Source organism: Periplaneta americana, chromosome 9 (assembly GCF_040183065.1).
Source record: "Periplaneta americana isolate PAMFEO1 chromosome 9, P.americana_PAMFEO1_priV1, whole genome shotgun sequence".
Classification (NCBI taxonomy): domain Eukaryota; kingdom Metazoa; phylum Arthropoda; class Insecta; order Blattodea; family Blattidae; genus Periplaneta; species Periplaneta americana.
This window is the reverse complement of record NC_091125.1, coordinates 90,578,381-90,597,435: the sequence shown is the minus strand read 5'-3', so window position 1 is coordinate 90,597,435 and position 19,055 is coordinate 90,578,381. Positions and strand designations below refer to the sequence as shown.

Below are 19,055 nucleotides of genomic sequence, written 5' to 3'. Positions count from 1 at the left end.
CACTGTGATGTGATATTTACGAAGTGTCTGAAATAATTAATAAACAAAAAGTAAAGTAGATGTCTATCATGTTATCACCGGGCTTCGAGACTTTGGACCCGATACAATAAGTTTACTGTGCTTGTACTATAGGTTGTTGACTCGCTGCAGGTAGTGAAAGGTAGAGATGTGTTGAGGTAACAACGTTACTATTTAGAATAGAGTACGGTAGTATGGGGAAACACACATATGTATATTCTGAAAGTAAATATACATTACACAATGACAATGTCAAGAGAATGTGAAAAGCATTTATTCTCCTGTCCTTTATAAGCATTTGTGTTTAATTATACACAGTGTTAATGGTGTAAATAAACATGTAGCAATTTTAATTTCTTCATTTATCCTATTGGTCGTCTTTAGGAAGTGCAGTTACAGTACCGAATTGCAATGTACTACAAGATACATTTTAAATGTCTCAAACGTAAATCTTTTTCGATTATCTGTCAAACACAGTTTGTACTGTGAAAAGCTGCGCTCTACGTTGCATGACGTGATAGGAGCAAAACGAAAAAACCTAACATCATTGCAGTCTCTAAGAGACAGTCCTTTATTCTCGGGTGACACTATGTCCACTAATTTGCTGTTAGATTACACAATGTTCCATATCCGTTATTTTTACATAAAATTGATTTCCACTTCTGTTTTACACGTTCAGTAACCGGTGTACTTGGTGTCTCATTAATTCTCTGTGTCATTTCCACAATTAATTTGAGGGTTTCCGCCATCTCTTGCTCTGACTTTTCTAACCGTGTAATAGTTTCAGACACAGTTAGTATGAAAACCAAATTGTTCGTCAGAACCTTCAAATCCAGAGCTTTTTCCTTTGCGTATTTGTTGGCATTCATTCTATAGTACCCCACCCACTGTACGCTTTGCCACTATAGTCAGTACGCCGTTATACGGATTTCCCACTGAACTGCTCTATCGGGTCCGAAGTCTCGAAGCCTGGTTATCACCCTTGCTATCAAAAGTGGTCTCACTTGTTCTGGGAACAGAGGTGCTAATAATCCATTACATCATCTTCATGAAGATGTTCCTCTGAGTCGGTCACTGCTAGTTGCACGTTTTGTTTGCTGATAACGTCATCCAGAAACGTTCTGTGGCACATAGATAAGGAGAGCTTTCAGAAGTGAGCTTTATTGGCGTGACATACTTCCTTGGCAAAACCAGCTGAGAGAGGTCGACCTGTTCTTAATGCGACATCTGTTCACATCAACACTGGTTACGAGCTTAGAAATATAGGCATTCTGGAGGTCATAATCACCCAACTCCCAGAAATTAGGAAATACAGGTTATATTTTCTCCATACCTAGTTTGAAAGTTTGCACATGTCGAGATGTTTTCGTACTAATGTACGATTCACTTTTGTTCCTTTTAATCTTTGCTTGTACGTTTATCCATTTTTCGCCATGCCTCTGACGTTTCCTACATTAACCAGATATGCCTGGTTGGTTAGCACTGTCACTATTACTCATACTAAGCTATTACAATGTCTATAAATACACGTAATTCCTCACTACGGTTGTACTCGTCTATGTGGTTACAAAACACTGAGATATTGAATAGCGCGCCTTCAGGCGGAGTGGCGTATTCGCCCTTCTCGTACGGAGTAATATGAATATGATGAACCTATCACAGACTACGCAGTTTCTCCAACCTTACAGACAATGATAATTTCGATGTAGTAAGGGAGAGCCCGCCAACGACTGCAAGTCTTAAGTTGCAGATATGAGTCTTAAATATTCGGAGGAGTAAAAAACATAAAATTCGACCCTTGGTGGGCTTGCCCTTCTCTTACGGAACGCCTCAATTGTGCAGGAAATTTATTTGATCAAGCAGCTGACGAAATTCTTGAACATTCTTCGTGCTTAAGCCTATCTGCAAATGCTCGTCTCGAACTGGATTCTTTCCTCGTACAAGTATCCCCAACCGCAACAGGAAGACTGGTCCGCTTCCCACATCCTGGCAGCAGAGAAACGGCTTCAGATAGAGTTCAGATATCAGCAACCTCACTTCTGATATCTAGTATCTCTGTACGTGAACCGTGTCACAAGAAGACCTTGTGTTTGGATACCTTAGCCGTGTCGCAACAGAATCTTCCTGTTTTGGTAAGTGCAGTTTCATTGAACTATTGCAGTTAAGGTAAGCGATCACTACATCGTATCGCACGGATCGGAAAAAGACTATCTTTGCTGTAATTATTATGTAACCGCGTTCACTACATCGTATCGGACGCATCGTCTCACGGCAAATCCGTCCACGTTTCTCGGATGGGCAACTTTTCCGATGCGTGCGATCATGGCCTTCTTTAATAAATCAATTTTAATTGGTCAACTGTTACCATTATGTTGTGCCATGTTCAGTGTCGCGCCAAAATGGCAGACGGAAAACTTATTTCGCGTGTAGAAAATTGCGAAGAATTATATAATTTGAGGCGTTCACATTACAGTAATCAAGTCGTTTCTTGCAAATATATTATGTAACCAATATTTCTTTCGTTTCTTCCTCTTCAATTAAGACGCATGAAGCAATTACAAATTCTTATTCGCTAACAGACGTAATTAATAGACCTAACCTCAACTCCTCTGCTTTCAGTAATGTCAATATCGTACGACGTCATGTTTTAAACAGCTGATAGGGGAATCCGATGAGACGATGAGGTGAAGCCGTTACAGTGAACGCACTGCACTTAAAATATCCGTTACGTGCGATTCGTACGAGGAGTGCGATACGATGTAGTGAACGCTTACCTTTAGATTGCGACGACTTAAAATATGATGTTAGATAAGTCAATATGTCGGATTAGACTATAATGTAGTTAGAGAAGTGCAATAGACATGAAATTGCATTACATTATAATAAATTGTAATTTAGTTTACATTAGATATTTAATAATATTGTAAGAAAATATTTACCGGTACTCAGGTTACAGCAGCTTACGTATATTTGTGTATTATTAAAGTTATTAAACAGTGTGAGACTGTAAATTTAAACGACAAACATTTTGTAAGTTTCGTTTGTGATGGATCGTTGGCTTAAACGTCGTCACGGATGAACATAAACTTAGATATTATTTTCCTGTACCTAATTCTAACAATATGTGGCTTCAAATTCCCTTTATCAGCATGGAGACCCACAATCTCACCGATAAGCAGGAAGATCAGCTTGTTGAGTTATCGTGTAATAATGCTTGGAAAGACATTTGAAGGAATGTCAGCTTATTGATTTTTGGCTAAAATTTCTTGCGGAACATAAAGAACTCTCAGAGCCTTGAAACATATAATGCTTTTACCACAGTCTAGTATATACAGTCACGAAGCTCAATGCGTAGTAAATATGCATCCATAGACAGTTGCTAATCACTAGGATCGCTACTATCGCCTCATTACAGACAATGCGAAATAGTACCGGCACAGTCTATTATTTCTAGTACCCTCAACAACTCAAGCTTCGTGACTGTATATACTAGACTGTGCTTTTACCAACGACTTAATTGTATGATCAGGCATGTTCTACTCTTTCGTATATCAAAACTGTTAAAAGAAACCGAATTAATGCGGCACAGACGAGATTAAAGATAACTAATATTCACCTCATTTAAAGTCATTTTAAGCACAAAAATACTTCCATCATTCTTAGGGAAACTTGTAAAAATATACTTGACTTCTTTTTTAATACAAGGATATTATACAATGGGTGTATTAAAAGTAGAGCAATGTTTTGTTTTACATTCTTTAATATCAGCTCTGTTGCAATATATTAATGAAAGCCATATACATTTTTCATATACATTATTTGAGGTGAGTATTAAATTATATCGTTAATATTTATTCCATTTTGGAAAATATAGCAAATATCACTACTCATGTTCACTTAATGTTAAATCTAACCTACCAATCATTCCAATGACGACCTACAAAGAGTCCTCGAAAATACTTATCTATGAAAAAGGAGTGCTAAGAAGTTTGAAAACACCCGAACGTATAAGTTACACAAAAAGTTTATCCATGACCATAACAAAAAACGTGCCTTTACTAAATAGTTTTGCGTTTGTAAAGTAGGCTTTTATTCAACATTACTTTATTCCACTAGTGAGATAAAGACTTTACCTCAAAGTATAAGGGAAGACTCCACTGAAAATCATGAAAATTTTTTCAAATTTTTTTTAGCTATTTCACTTATTCAGAATTTATATTTTCATATCCCAAATGGATTCAGCTCAATTCTGATTACAAATACTCGCATGTTTACACTTTTTAAATTAAGGCTGGAAGGGGCGTGGAATTTAAAGACCTGTCAAAATTGTTTTTCATCGAAGAATTCTTTTTTAAAATGTCTGATTACAAATCTAGTAACTTTTTGTTGGCTCCCTGAAGTTACTAGATGAATGTAGCGGAGGAGAATATTAATTTACATAAATATTCATTTTATTTTCAAATCTATTTTTCTGTGTTCATTTTTGTTGATTCAACACCAACTTTCTTATGCCAAATATTAATCAATCTGGATGAAATTTTTACTGCAAGTATTTATGAGGTAGCTGCATGTTTCTATGAATTTATTTTGTGAGAAATGCTGCTAGTTTATTTTATTAATATAAATATAATATAAATGCCTTGAGGCTTAGTGATACATTGTTGTTAGAGAGAAAAATAACAATTTGAATTAGATTGAAGCACATAATAATAAACAAAATAACGTCAAGAAAATGCGAATTAAAGTCACGGTCACTAGATGTCACTACCTCTACTTCTTTATTACCATTTCTTAAATCTCCATACACACAATTTCCTTCTCCTTTCTCTATCTACCACCACTACTACGTCGTAATTTGTGCATTGCATCCATATCTAATATACACACACATATATTTCTAATAATTTACTTTTTTGGGATGCGAGGAGACTTGAACCTGCGAAGTTGGGTTTTTGGGTTTTGGGTTTATAGAATTTAATAACTACACGCCTTAGTCAACTGAGTTAAACAGACACGATGATTAATTACGTTTTAATATTCCTCTTAAGTTTACAGAAGTAAAATGTGAAATTATTTCAATCACATTAGTCCCGTGAATACTTATAAATAATCCCTGAAACTTCAAAAAGATGAAAATACATGTTTAAAATGAAAAAAGTATTAAAATTATATAATTAATTATAATTTGTTATTTATCCAACGCCTTACATACCATTATTCACTATTCATGGCCTCCTACATCATGACCTACCTAGTACGTGTATCAGTTCTAAAATCCATGCCATGATATGTGATTATATGAGGACTTATTTTCAACATGTTTTCTTTTGTAAAACATAATTTTTCGTTATGGTCATGGATAAAATTACGTATGGTACTTGTGAGCGAGATCTTCATTGCGCTGGTGTAATTTAAGCACTCGGCTGACGCCTCGTGCTTAAAACTTTCTACTCGCGAAATAATGATACACTTACCTCACAAGTACCATAAATAACTATTATATTTATGTTCACTTTTATTTTTAATGTAATAAAGTGTTACTTTTTACAATGGTGCAGGTCGACGATCTAATCATTATTTCAGTTTTCAGATAACAGGAGCAACCGTACGAGAAAGAAGTCAACAAAGAGGGAATCTTGCTTCTTTAATTGGAGTGCTGATATTATCTAATAATTCTCCTCTCGTACGGATATCAGCTGTTTAATGCTGCCGGTCCTGTTGGATATTGATTCATGTTCCATGAATTTTCTGAAGTGAGTTTCTCAAATGTAAAAAATTATTCATAAAGATACAAAACTTGTAGAGGTTATACGAGAGAAAGTCAATAAGATACAAATTAAAGTAATCATCTTCATTTCTTTTATTGAGCAGGCGTCCGAACTTATCACAGCTACATGACAGTATTATCTAAGTGCATATATGCGAAACAAAGAAGCAGCAGTTGCAAGATGGCAGCATATCGTCCTCTTCATTCTGTCTGTTCGGATCAATTCGCCAATCTGTTACATACTTGCCTCCATGACCAACTTCACTGACCGATCTCGCTTATCGATACTTGTCCTCTTTTGAAAGAACTAATGCACCCAGTTGTAGACAATTTGACATGACAGGCAATGTTCACCATTCACGGGACGAATTTCTACATGAATATCCTTTGCTACCGGACCTTTTTATCAGCAATATCGAAGTGTTGCTCGACAATGGTATTTGACCTCAATAATCGATCATGTTCGAAAACTTGTTCGTGTAAGTGTCGCTTCTTTAGTTATTACTACTATGAATAGATGGCGAAGGTAACAGTCAGTGTCGCCAATAGTACATAAATATACCCTTACCTACTTCCTTATTGGCTTTTAAGGAACCCGGAGGTACATTGCCGCCCTCACATAAGCCCGCCATTGCTCCCTATCCTGAGCAAGAGTAATCCAATCTCTATCATCATATCCCACCTCCCTCAAATCCATTTTAATATTATCTTCCCATCTACGTCTCGGCCTCCCCAAAGGTCTTTTTCCCTCCGGTCTCCCAACTAACACTCTATATGCATTTCTAGATTCGCCCATACGTGCTACATGCCCTGCCCATCTTAAACGTCTGGATTTAATGTTCCTAATTATGTCAGGTGAAGAATACAATGCGTGCAGTTCTGACATAAATACACCCGCATTATAAAATTCAAAATTTCAGCCCTCTCTAATCATTGTGTAAAAACATTAGATTTAGCAGGAAACCGCTGATAATGTCAATTATGAGAATAATTTTATTTATACTTAATCTATATCGACATTCTCCCAAATACTTTTTTTACCCGTCCCAAAAATAGGGTCACCTATTAAGAAATACCGGAACTGTTTCAAAGTTTGTCAATTTCTTATATCTTTGGTTCACACTTATCCCGTAGGTAGAAAGTTCGCTTACACGATCATAAAATCGTAGGTCAGATACCTTTGAACGTCAGAGTACAAAGATATCTGAGCCTACTAATCAATCGATAGTGATCGATAATATGTTGGTGTAAATGTGGCTTCTTTAGTTATTACTTCTATGAATAGATGGCAAAAATAATAGTCATTATTGCCATTGTACATAAATATATTCGCATTATATAATTCAATTTTTCATCCCTCTACTGATTGTAAAATAACACTAGGTTTAGCTGGAAACCGCTGATACTTTCAATCATGAGAATAATAATTTGTGCTTAATCTACTTTTCCCTAACACTTTTTAGCCGACCCAATAATGGTGTCACCTGTTGAGAACTAGCAGAACTCTTTCAAATTTTGTAAATTATTTATACTCTATCTTTGGCTCTGACTTATCCCGTGGTTGAAAAGTTCGCTTACACGATCATAAAATCGTAAGTCAGATATCTTTCAACATCAGTGTACAATTGTGCAAAGGTGCCCTTATCTTGCAACTGCTGCTGTGTTCCTCTTGTGCGTACAGCGATCGCCTTGACACCTGGATAACACTGCTATCTAGCGGTGTTAGCTTCAGTCGCCTCATTTAAGAACATACCGGTCGTTACTTCGATTTGTGACTTACTGACTCACTTGTGTTTTTTTCTAAAAAAAGCCTGGAAGGAATGTTATTGGGTTTCTTCGTTCTTGGAGTGTGCTGCAACTCTTGTGTAATTTCGGCTGCTCATACAAATTACTCGTAAAAAACTGTATTATTCATATAACGTTTATTTCTATGCATCCGAATAAGAAATTTTACGGTTCAAATAGATGTATGTAATGAAGTTTTTCGAAAATTAACACAAAATAGTCGTCCTTGCTGGTCTACCGCTTACAGCAGTGGTCGTCAGCACTCGCTGAAATGTGCAATGGGTACGCGGTGCCGTCCCCTGGGCACCGTCGTGCAACAGGGAGAGATAGAGAGCATACCCGCTTGCAGCTACGAGAGCATTATACTGGGTGTTCATTTCAAAGTGTGTCATGACGTCACTGTTGTTGAGTCACCGAGATGAAGCGAGTTTCAGCTTATATGTCAGAGAAGTTTCCTATTATTCAAGGCGTTCTTCAATCTGAACTTGAGAATGTGTACGGTATAACTTGAACGTCGTAGCAACAGATGGCAGTCTGTACGGTCTGTGTGCTACCATAACCTCTTTCGAACTGTGTTCTGCGCCGGCAAGTCGTACGCAGGGTATTTGTTATCATCGGTTGCGTAGGCAACATTCCACAACACAAATCAAATGCTCCGTGTCCATGTTGACAGTCGAAGTTAATGTCAACAAATACGTAAGTAATCGTCTTAACCCTCTCCCCATATCTCAACAGTACGTATTTCCAAACAGTTCACATTCCTGTCATTGCCGGCGTTACCGTACGTATCGGTACGTACTCTTCAGAATGAACGCCGTACTTGCTAGGCAACTTCTCTGCCTCATAGATAATACACCTCTGCGGAAGTATAGGAAGATTGAATTCTCTAGGCTCATCGGCTAGCCACGTGATGGCATACAGCGAGCCATGACACACTTTGAACTGAACACCCAGTATAGTCAGCAACGGAGGCATAGTTAGAAGAAGGAGGTGCTCTCTTGGCGGGAAAAGTAGTGAGGATCAATTGTTTATCCATAATACGTCAAAACTGCGTACGACAGAAGTTTTAAGCAATGGCATTACTTCCTTGTGAGCTGGAAGAAAACAACTGTTTGATCACAATATAGAGATATGATCTCTATACTGTGGTTTGATTTCCACATATCCTACAATTTTAATACAAGTAGTGTTAAGTTCATAAAAATAACCTTAGTATCTCGTTATCATTATATTACTTTTCTTCAAATAATTGTCTACAGTTAGATGGAAAGAAGTTTGTGATTATACGTTCACGTGCATAAAATTGCAACTTCACGTTGATGTCGATGTAATAGACATTCCTAATTTATAGTCTCAACAAATGTTGACGCAACATCCGTCGATCGACCACGGTGTTACGTAAGTTTTATAGTTTTCAGTAATATATATATATATATATATATATATATATATATATATATATATATATATATATGTATGTGTGTGTGTACATATATAGCCGTTACTCGTATATTATAGAAATGAAGATATAATATAAAAGCTTCTTTCTCTGCGTCTACTTACTTAAGGCTCCAAAAGGTTTCACTTTCATATCATCAGTATACCATTATGTGTTGCATTAACTATAATAATATTTCATTTTTAATGGTAATAATGTCACCAAACATTCTTAAGTTTTGTAGTTCTTAATATCGAATACACAGCTGTACTCGGAAAACTACAGACCAGAGAATCAGACCTGTAAATTATTTTTATACGTTATCAAAAAATTACACAAATGAAGATCGACATAGTGGCATTATGATGTGAAAGAATCTGACCCATCTGAACTCTAAGTATGTCAGGAATCCTGTAGGTCATGGCCTTCGTGTAATAGTATATTGTTTATTGTAGTGTGTGTTTTGTTTTATTCTGAAATGCAATTAATTAGTTCCCAAAACTGACGAAAGATGGATTTTGGAAAATAGGAAAATGATGTAGGAAAATTGACATTTCACTGAAAACTACTATTTTGCTGAAAAACTTTTGGTTCAAAGCTTCAAAATGAGGGGTCATTTATTAAAATCCGTTCAGCCGTTTTCCCGTAATTTTCATTGCCAGTTCAAATTTTATATATATATATATATATATATATATATATATATATATATATATATATATATTAGATTTATCAGAGCACTTTCATTTTTTAGTGATGTGTGTATCAGAGACCTGCAAAATAGCGCTTACAACCGGTTTAGACTCGACCGGTTGGAGCTACAACCGATTAGGTTGAACGTCCGACCGAATATTCGACTTTCAAGCGGTTACTTCTGATGTATTGCGGGCTAATCAGAACACCAGGCGTACTTAGTCATACATGAAACTGATTTTTTTTTTAGTACACATCTAGAGTAACAATATGTTATCTTATTAAAAAAAAAAGTGTTTGCAAACACTTCTACAGTTGATTCGACACTATAACACATATATTTTCTTTATTATTTTGAACCTGCAGTAACTTCAGAAGTATCGTTCATATTTTAAACTTTTACAGGTTTACTAATAAAAGTTGGTTATAGATAATTATGTCAAATATTGGTATAGTTTTACACAGAACAAGACGTGCATAAACGCATATTTTTCTTACCAATAAACGCTATATAGCTGGTGTTTTACTATACCAGTGTTGAACAGTATACGTCATAACTTCGTCACCATTTTATTACGTCGTAACTCTTTCTCGTCACATATCGACTGAATCTCGTTCGATTTGTATAACCCGATAATCGATATTACATAACTGTTTACTGTTTATGTAAGACCACGCATGGTTTAGAGCACAAATCTCACACACAAAGAAATGGGGAAAAGGAAGAAAATACGATCTCCAAATTGGAACAATACAGAAATATTAAGTAGCATATAGGCGTACAGTATTTTAATACGTCGTTCTGTATATTAATAAACGTCTTTCATAATAAGTAGGCATTATATTAATAAGCCATGAGAATATTCAGCTAATATTTTACACGACCATAAATGTAAGTAGGACGAGATATATGCGGTACATATTCTAATTCTTAACGAAAAAAGAAGATAGGGCATTGTAGATTATTGTTTAGTCAGCTATCCGAAGACACGTCCGAACCTCACAAGTGATACCAAGAAGGCACCACTTATAAGGCAACTAAGTCAGGAGATAATGGGGTAGGATGGCTAGTTTCTTTTCCCCTCCATTGCATACATCGCCGACTAGCTACATATTACACTAGTCGAACTTCAGATATGAATGTATACATAATGGTGACTGAAAGGGAGAAGTTTCCTCTCATTAATTTATTGCAAATAGAAATTTTGTTTCCTTTACACTGAAGAAAACAACATTTAACCACTTACAATATTCAATTCCTAAATTTACAGTTATAAGCACTTAGATTTCCACTCACGCCAGAGCCCTGCTTTTTTATATTAATGAAAACTTGACACCATTTTATGATTTCTTTGATGTAACTTTTGCAGAGAATTGGTCTATAAAAAATGTTCATTCAAATTATCTGTGATCATTATTTTTAATTATTCAGTTTAGAGGCAAGTACATTTATTATCGAAAGTAAAGCGTGCTTTAATGCATTGTCTACTCCAACAGGACAGGAAAGGATATATTAAAAAAGGCATGGTCCATTCATTTTTCCGAATTAGGACATAATATATAATATAGTAACCGTATTCATAGATCTAGCCCTATTTAAAATTAAGTCAGTACTTCATACACTCTAGTGTGTAATATATTTTAAGCTTTAAAATACATAAAGAGTGATTACTCTTGAGTAAATCTTTCACCTTAACGTATTTTTTTTAATTTAAACATTTTTTATAAATTCACTACATGCCTGTGAATAGATACATTCTATTCACTTATTATAACACACATTGATTTGACATTTTAGCCACTTAAGGCTAATAGATACTAAAACACACCCTACCAGAATTATTAATATATCTGCAATATTATGAGCATAGGGCTTATAACAATCTTCATTCTTAAGCAGTTTGCTTCCACAGTACTGTTAGTTGCTTAAAACGTAAGTACACATAAGTAATACAGTTGGAATCTGAAAAAAAACCGGACGATTAATAGCTTCTAATACTTCTGTAAATTATTGATATACGGATTATTTTTAATAGCAGATTAATACTAGAAAGGTTCACATTAATTACTGTTAAATGTGAATGTGTGCGAAGTAATTATTTACAGTTCATGGTCTCAAATTGTACAAATTGTAATTAAATCAGAAAATATATTTTAATATCATAAAAATAATTTTCAGTGGGTTCCGAAACGAAATATATTTCGATTCTGCATAAATATCTTTGTTCTTATTCTAAAATCTCGTAACTCTAGAAAACAATATTACTTTTTCAGCGAAAAACAAAATGATTAATGGAGCATATGAAGGTGCTTTCATAAAATGTAACTAAATTTATCAAACCCTTGCATTGACCTTTTAAAAGATTTTGTGTTAACAGAATAAAACACCAAAGCTCGTAAATATCCAAATATTAACTATAGTACGAGGTTCTATTTTATCAACAGGCATGTGATCATTCCAATATATGTGGTTTTATATTTTGTAATTTTTGGGGAAATGTAAAATTCATTCTTCTATAATCGTCCATAAACCACTGGGAAGCGATATTTTGCAACCGTTAAGTCCGAAACAAATAATTCAGCGGCTACTGGATGTACGATGTTTTGGAATAATAGGTGAAAACATTTTTAATTTAGTTCAACATAAAACTTAAGAAGTAACATCAATACTAACATTGTAAAGAAGTGAAAATTTTCAAATTGAGTTAGAAGTGTAAAAGACAATGTATATTATCTTGGTAAAAGATTTTCTTTTACCGAAAACTTGCAGTTTCTATCAAGATTCGAACCTATACGCTTCGGATTAGTTGTCATTAGCTGAATGAGTTACTGCTGATGCCACTCCTAGCAGAAGCCACATATGTTAGGTGTTGCCTAATATGGAATTACGTATTTATTTTACTATTTCCCTTCAATGAATTCTGTTACTAATGCCGGAAGCAGCGCGGAATGCATCCTAACCGCAGCTTTGATTATTTAATGGATGACTGCCAGCCAAACTTATGCACTCCTTTCCACTATAATTTTCTTAACTGCTTCTACGATAGTGCTAGTATTTAATTCACAAGACTTAGGGCCGTATTCAGGAAAGTGACTTGAACTTCACTTTCACTTACATCCGATTTTGGTAAGTAGAAAACGCAGAATTTTTATTCAAGTCACAACTTAACTTACACTTCAGTCGTAGCTTATTCAAAAGCTAGTAAGATTTAAGATAAGTCAAGACTATCCCTATAGGGTAGAGTAGCATAAATCGCACCGCTTCCTAACTCGCACCACTCCTAGTTTAAAACAAATTACTGTAGTAGTGTGGCATCTAGTGGTATTGTTACAATCTACCATATGAACGTCCACCATGTCACTTGATTTCTGCCACTTCTTTGTGTCAGCAGCGTGGTGATAGTGTATCTAATATAATCGCTCAGGTGGATGTATATTTAGCTAACATTTTGTAACTTAATAACGGATTTATATGCAAAGAAATCCATAATCTTAAGATGTTATTCGTTTAAAGAGTTATTAAAGAATATTTAACTTAGTAGGATTTTCGAACATGTGGTGATTATTGGCTAGAATGAAGGAAATAATCACTTATGGCGTAGTTTCTCAATTCGCACCACTTTGTAGGTGCCTAATTCGCACCGGTGCGATATGAGCAACTGTACTCTAACCGTACAAAAGAAGGCCCCAAAAATTTTAACTGAACTAGGAATGCATCAGGTAGGTGCAATATCAAATGGTGAAAAGGACGTTAATAAAACAAGTGTGTGTTGTACAAGAGCACCAGGTATTTTGTGCGACCTGTGATAATTTTTAAACGTCAAACAGTGCATCCTTCATTATCAGCTGGTGCTCCTCCAGGATCGTTATTTGTTTGCTCTGAGTCAGGTTACATCAGTGAACTATTTGTCGAATAGCGCAAACATTTTATTTGCCACTCAAACCTACCATAGAAAAAAGTGCTGCTTCTGTATGTCCACCTATACGACCCATTCCAAAAATTTAGAAGCTAGATATCTCGGGAAAATGGTATGCTCCTGTTTCAGCTTCCTCGTCATAATACTCATAGGCCCAGCCTTTAGATGTTTCTATCTTCAAATTATTTCATACAGCTATATCATGAAGCAGATAATCGTGGAGAAAAGGTGACGCAGTTTACAGTCTGAACTGCCTGGTGAAGCACATGACAAATGTGTAACAATAAAAAACGCATTCAAAAAGTTTAAATGTTACGTAATTTACGCTCAATTTTTTAAATTTCATTTGAAGATGCGTTACACTCTTTCATTAATTTCAATAAACTTATAATTTGAATTTATTACATTATTCATTCAAATACTCTTCAATATGTTCAATATTACAAGCTTTCCTTCATGCAATTCCCTGCAGATAAAGAGGTGCGATTTAAGAAACCGCAGATGCTATTTAGGAAACTAGTTGCCTAAATGGCACCACTGACATGTGTTTCGAAAATGTCATTTTAATTAAAAAATATTAAATCAAATTCAAGGATTCTTTTTTACATGAAAGGTAAATGTTCTGGGAATGTACCTATCTCTGTAGAGGAATGCAGAAAATAAAAACTGTATTATTCAATAAAAATTATAAATGCTAAAGTTGTGCGATATAGGCAACCTTATCCTACCTCACTTAGCGCTATAATTTGTCTAAACAACAACTAATGGGGCATTTGTTTACTACGATAAAATTAAATTTTAGGGCTGAAATGGATTTAGAAGATTATAATTTCCAAGAATAGTACCACGTCATTATATGATCGTCGAACACCAAGTTCGCTTGCTTTTTATTTACATTTTGACTTTGTCAAAGGAAATGTAATTAAGTATTATCTTTATACTAGTATGACCTAACTTCTGAAGACGAAGTGAAGTTGGAGTGAAACTAATAATAGACTAATACAAACACCTCTCCACAAAATACATGTTCAAAAGTAATAAAAATAATGCAATTATTTTTTAAAATTAATTTTTACTTAAAGTGGATAAAACATTGTACTTATCGTAACTTCATATTACAATACTCAACTGGTTATGAAACTCGGCCTGCGACCTCGTTTGACAACTTTCCAAACTTGTATTGTAATATGAAACGTTACGATAATCATATCGTAAATAACTATAACATCTTTGTCAAAGCATTGTTGCTTGATATTAATTATTGAAAGCTTGTATACTGTACTTCTGATCCAGTCGCAAATTTATTCCTTACTTTGATACGTCTTGTTATATAACTTGTATGTTGTCATAGCCGTTGTTAATTTGTAATCATTATAAAGTGGGTGATGGCGGATTAAGAACTAAACAACTACTAATCCGCCCTGACGTGAGTACAGAATTATGTAATAAATAAATACATAAATAAATAAATAAATAAATAAATAAATAAATAAATAAATAAATAAATAAATAAATAAATAAATAAATAAATAAGTAAATAAATAAATAATAAATGGATGCATGAATGGATGGTTGGATGGATAAATAAATGAATATGTTAATAAATTAATAAATAAGTAAACAAGTAAAGAAGCAAATAAATAAGTAAATGAATACTGAATGGATGGATGGATGGATGGATGGATAGATAATAAATGAATATGTTAATAAATAAATAAATGCGTTAATAAATAAATAAATAAATATATTAATAAATAGTTCAATGCTTTAACGTTCATTTCATTACTGTAATTTATCTTTTTATTCGTGATTATGGATAATTTTGATTAATCTTTGTCGCTAGCAACGAATAAATCTCACGAATAATTTTCTTTGTTCGTAATCATTATTCGTCAATCGAATACATTTTGCCCAACACTGCTGTCTAGCTATAATACATACTTATTATCCATAATTTTTTCTTCGTGAGAATTATTTTTAAGCATATGGGAGACAAATTTTAATTTTATAATCTGTCGATGCAAAAGTACTTGGAACAATAATAGCAAGATATGGGTGAGCTCAACCTTCAATATTACGTATGAAAATTAATGATAGCTCGATATGTAGTGACAAAGCTTTGGAACACTCTAAATTCATGATCCATAACAAATGTTACATCCAATGATTTCGATTGTCTCAGATTTAAATTTGTCTCTTCTCCCTTTCTCCCTGTTTATCACTAAAAGTAATGCATTTGTTCAGATTTCGAATAAATAACAGCTAGTTTTTGAAGTCTACAGTCATACATAACATCCATTATCAAGCAGTAGGCTACATCTCACTTGACGATAAATGTCAGAGGAAGAACAGTGTTTGTATGTATTTGAAGTCTGATTAGTGTAATATGTAACTAGTTGACGATGTACGCAATGGATGGGGAAAGGAACTGGCCATCATACCCCATTATCTCCTGTCCTAGTTGCCTCAAAAGTGGTGCCTTGTTGGTATCTCTTGTAAGGTTCAGACCTGTCTTCTGACAATTAACTAAACGAACAAGTCATACAAAATTGAAGATCTTCCCGGGAAAAGGATGTAACATCAGATTCTTAAAATATGTGATGTAGGTGGAAAAAGTAATTTTAAAGCAATTGTTTATAATAATAAATTATTACGTTCAGTAGCAGAATAAACCTGTACCTTGTTTAGTCAAATGGCTGTGATAGTAAATGTACGTCTAATGAATTATGCCCCTGAAAATATTTTCCTTTCAACTGAAACATGAATTACAGTTTTGTTGATTACATTGATTACATTCTTGCCCTGTGGACTTCTTCAATTAATCCTTTTGTCTCTTACAATATAAAATTTTTCGGGTTGGAATTTTCTTAATATGCATTTACACTTCTGTTTCAGACGACGCCCACCGATGCAGCCCGCCATGAGGATTTTAATCATATTTGTGGTTGTAACTGCACCAACCTTCATGTTTTGGTTATGCTTAATGTATTATCCTGTAAAACTGATCTCTTCATATCCGGAAGACTGTTGGAGCAATCTCTTGATAAGTCACGTTGTTTGTGACATTAATTCTCTCGAAAAGTTTCCAGAAAAACTGAAGCCAGGGATTGAAGAGTTGGGCTTCAAGGGAAACATGTCTATTTTACGAGAGAATTACTTTCTTAGCAGAAACATAACAGAAATAAAGACACTTAACGTTTCAAGATGTTCCTTACTGAGTATAGAAATCGGTGCATTTAACGGTCTGATAAAATTGACACAATTGATCATAAATAATAACATGGTACGTGAACTTAAATCGGGCACTTTTCAAGAATTGAAGATACTGAAAAAATTAGAGCTTGAAAACAATGGAATCAGCGAAATAGAGCTTGGCACTTTTGCAGGCTTGACATCTTTGAATTATCTTTCTCTGGTTGGGAACAACATAACGAAATTTTCAAATTATTTGTTTCTTGGATTCCGTATCCCCAATCAAGGACGAATCAAATCTTCACTGGCATCTCATCTTCTGAACACACTGCCATCTGAACTCCCAGGTCTTCAACACTCCAATGAACTCAGAAAAGTAAATGTGCACATCCAGGCCAATATGACGCGTCTGTCGTATTTGTATCTGCACGGAAATCCTCTGATATGCGACTGCAGACTTGTAGAGTTTTGGCAGTGGTCAAAGAACAATAGCATCATGATAGAAAAGGAGAACAAATTGCCAGAATGTATTTACGAAGAGAAAGTAGTGCCTTTGTCAGCGATGAATGGCTGTAAATGCGAGAAAGGAAATGATATAACGCTGAAAAATTGTAATATTTCTCCACTTTTGAAATTCCATCGAAAAGGTATTCATAACACGAACTTGCAAAATCTTAAGACATACGTGCAGCCAGTAGTATACGCCATTCTCTTCCTCTTTGGGGTCACTCTGAATGTCACACTGGTCACAATCATCGTCACCGTCAAGGAGATGCATACATTGCCAAATATGTACATTCTGAACATGGCAATAAGCGATCTTGCCTCGCTGTTAAGTCTCCCAATTGTCCACATCGATTTTGTATTCAATCTCTCCAATGTTGGCCGCTTCTTCTGCAGCTTACTGCCCTTGTGTCGTCGCCTCGTCACCGGGGTATCCGCCTACTCTGTATGCGTACTCAGCATGCAGAGATATTACGTCATCGTACTTCCTCTGCAATCAGCACGCCCAACTTGGAAGGTTACTAGAAGAGTCATCTTGGCGGTGTGGTTACTGGCTTCAGTGATCGGTATACCATCTGTCTTCGCCTTTCAAGCGGACTTTGATAATAACTGCACTCCTTATGTGAACTTGGGCTTTTACCAGAAGGTGATAATACTGGACTTGGTGTCGTGTTGCATCTTGCCGCTGTGTGTGGTGGCCTGCATGCATATAATGGCGGCAAGGCACCTCGTCAAGGCAGGCGTCGTCGTGTCGGAGTCTGCAGCAGAGTCGAGGAGGAAGAGCGCGAGGATTGTCCTGGGGCTGAGCTTGGTTTTCCTGGTCAGCTACGGACCCTACCACGTCATAGACACCATCATCGTGTTCCACCCCGACAAGATGTCCCTGTGGTACTACGAGTTCGTGTGTTCTTGTCTCCTAGTTCTCAACTCCTGCTTCAGCCCCGTCGCTCTCTACTTATCCAGCACCGCATTCAGGAATGAGTTCAAACGGCGCCTCTTCAGGTGTAAGACGTTATCCTCAAGCTGAGAGGATGACTAATTAGTAATAGTGTTCTTACAAAACACAATCCTACGGGCGGGCGGGGACAGGTCCGTGCAGATTTCCTCTGAAGGCAATGTTATATGTTCTAAAGACAGCAACATATCAGTATATGCCACTACACTCACCATCACTAGAGCATAGGCGGAGAGACAATCGTTTCCTTGGGGAGGGGGGTAAAGCAAAACCATAGAATCCCTATATAACTTAACGGGGTTATGGGGGACATCATTTACCTTCTCCCTCCGTTATAGCTTGACCATGGTAAAATATATCGGAATATGATTGATCAGTGTGTTTTTGGGGGGCATATTTCTTACAGTGACATCCGTATCCGCAATGTTTCAGACAGAGTTATATAGAGTTTGAACTATAGCTCTACTACAAATTATAATAGGGCATAACTTACTGTAAAACAATCTCCCTCTTTTTTTCTCTCATATAGAAACACATGCATACATCAATAACACTACGTACCTGAAAGACTATATTTGCATAATATATACGTCACTGTGTACGTTAACAGAAAACCACAATTCCAAGTCACACAGAGATTGTGTGCACTCGATGTGGGTCTCTGGAGTTTCGTCAGCCCAAGCGAGTTGTGTGGATATAAAGGGAAAAGTTGAGACGGTATCGGGTGGAGTTCCCGGGTAGCTCAGTTGGAAAGAGCGCTGGTACGTTCAACCAGAGGTCCCGGGA

General features: G+C 35.6%; 1 protein-coding gene across 1 annotated transcript; it reads left to right on the top strand.

Annotated features, from left to right (window-relative positions):
* Positions 1-1,886: 1,886 nt before the first annotated feature.
* LOC138706231 (uncharacterized) lies at positions 1,887-18,786 on the top strand. The gene is made up of 3 exons (XM_069835275.1): positions 1,887-2,150; positions 5,602-5,771; positions 16,514-18,786. The coding sequence occupies exons 2-3, from the start codon at positions 5,722-5,724 to the stop codon at positions 18,339-18,341; spliced, it is 1,878 nt and encodes a 625-aa protein (XP_069691376.1). The 5' UTR covers positions 1,887-2,150; positions 5,602-5,721; the 3' UTR covers positions 18,342-18,786.
* Positions 18,787-19,055: the final 269 nt, after the last annotated feature.

Bases quoted from the DNA above. Each gene is read 5' to 3' on its own strand.
- LOC138706231 (XM_069835275.1), top strand. From the start codon at position 5,722: ATGCTGCCGGTCCTGTTGGATATTGATTCATGTTCCATGAATTTTCTG. The intron at 5,772-16,513 runs GTGAGTTTCTCA...CTTCTGTTTCAG, and splicing joins TGTTCCATGAATTTTCTGAA to ACGACGCCCACCGATGCAGC.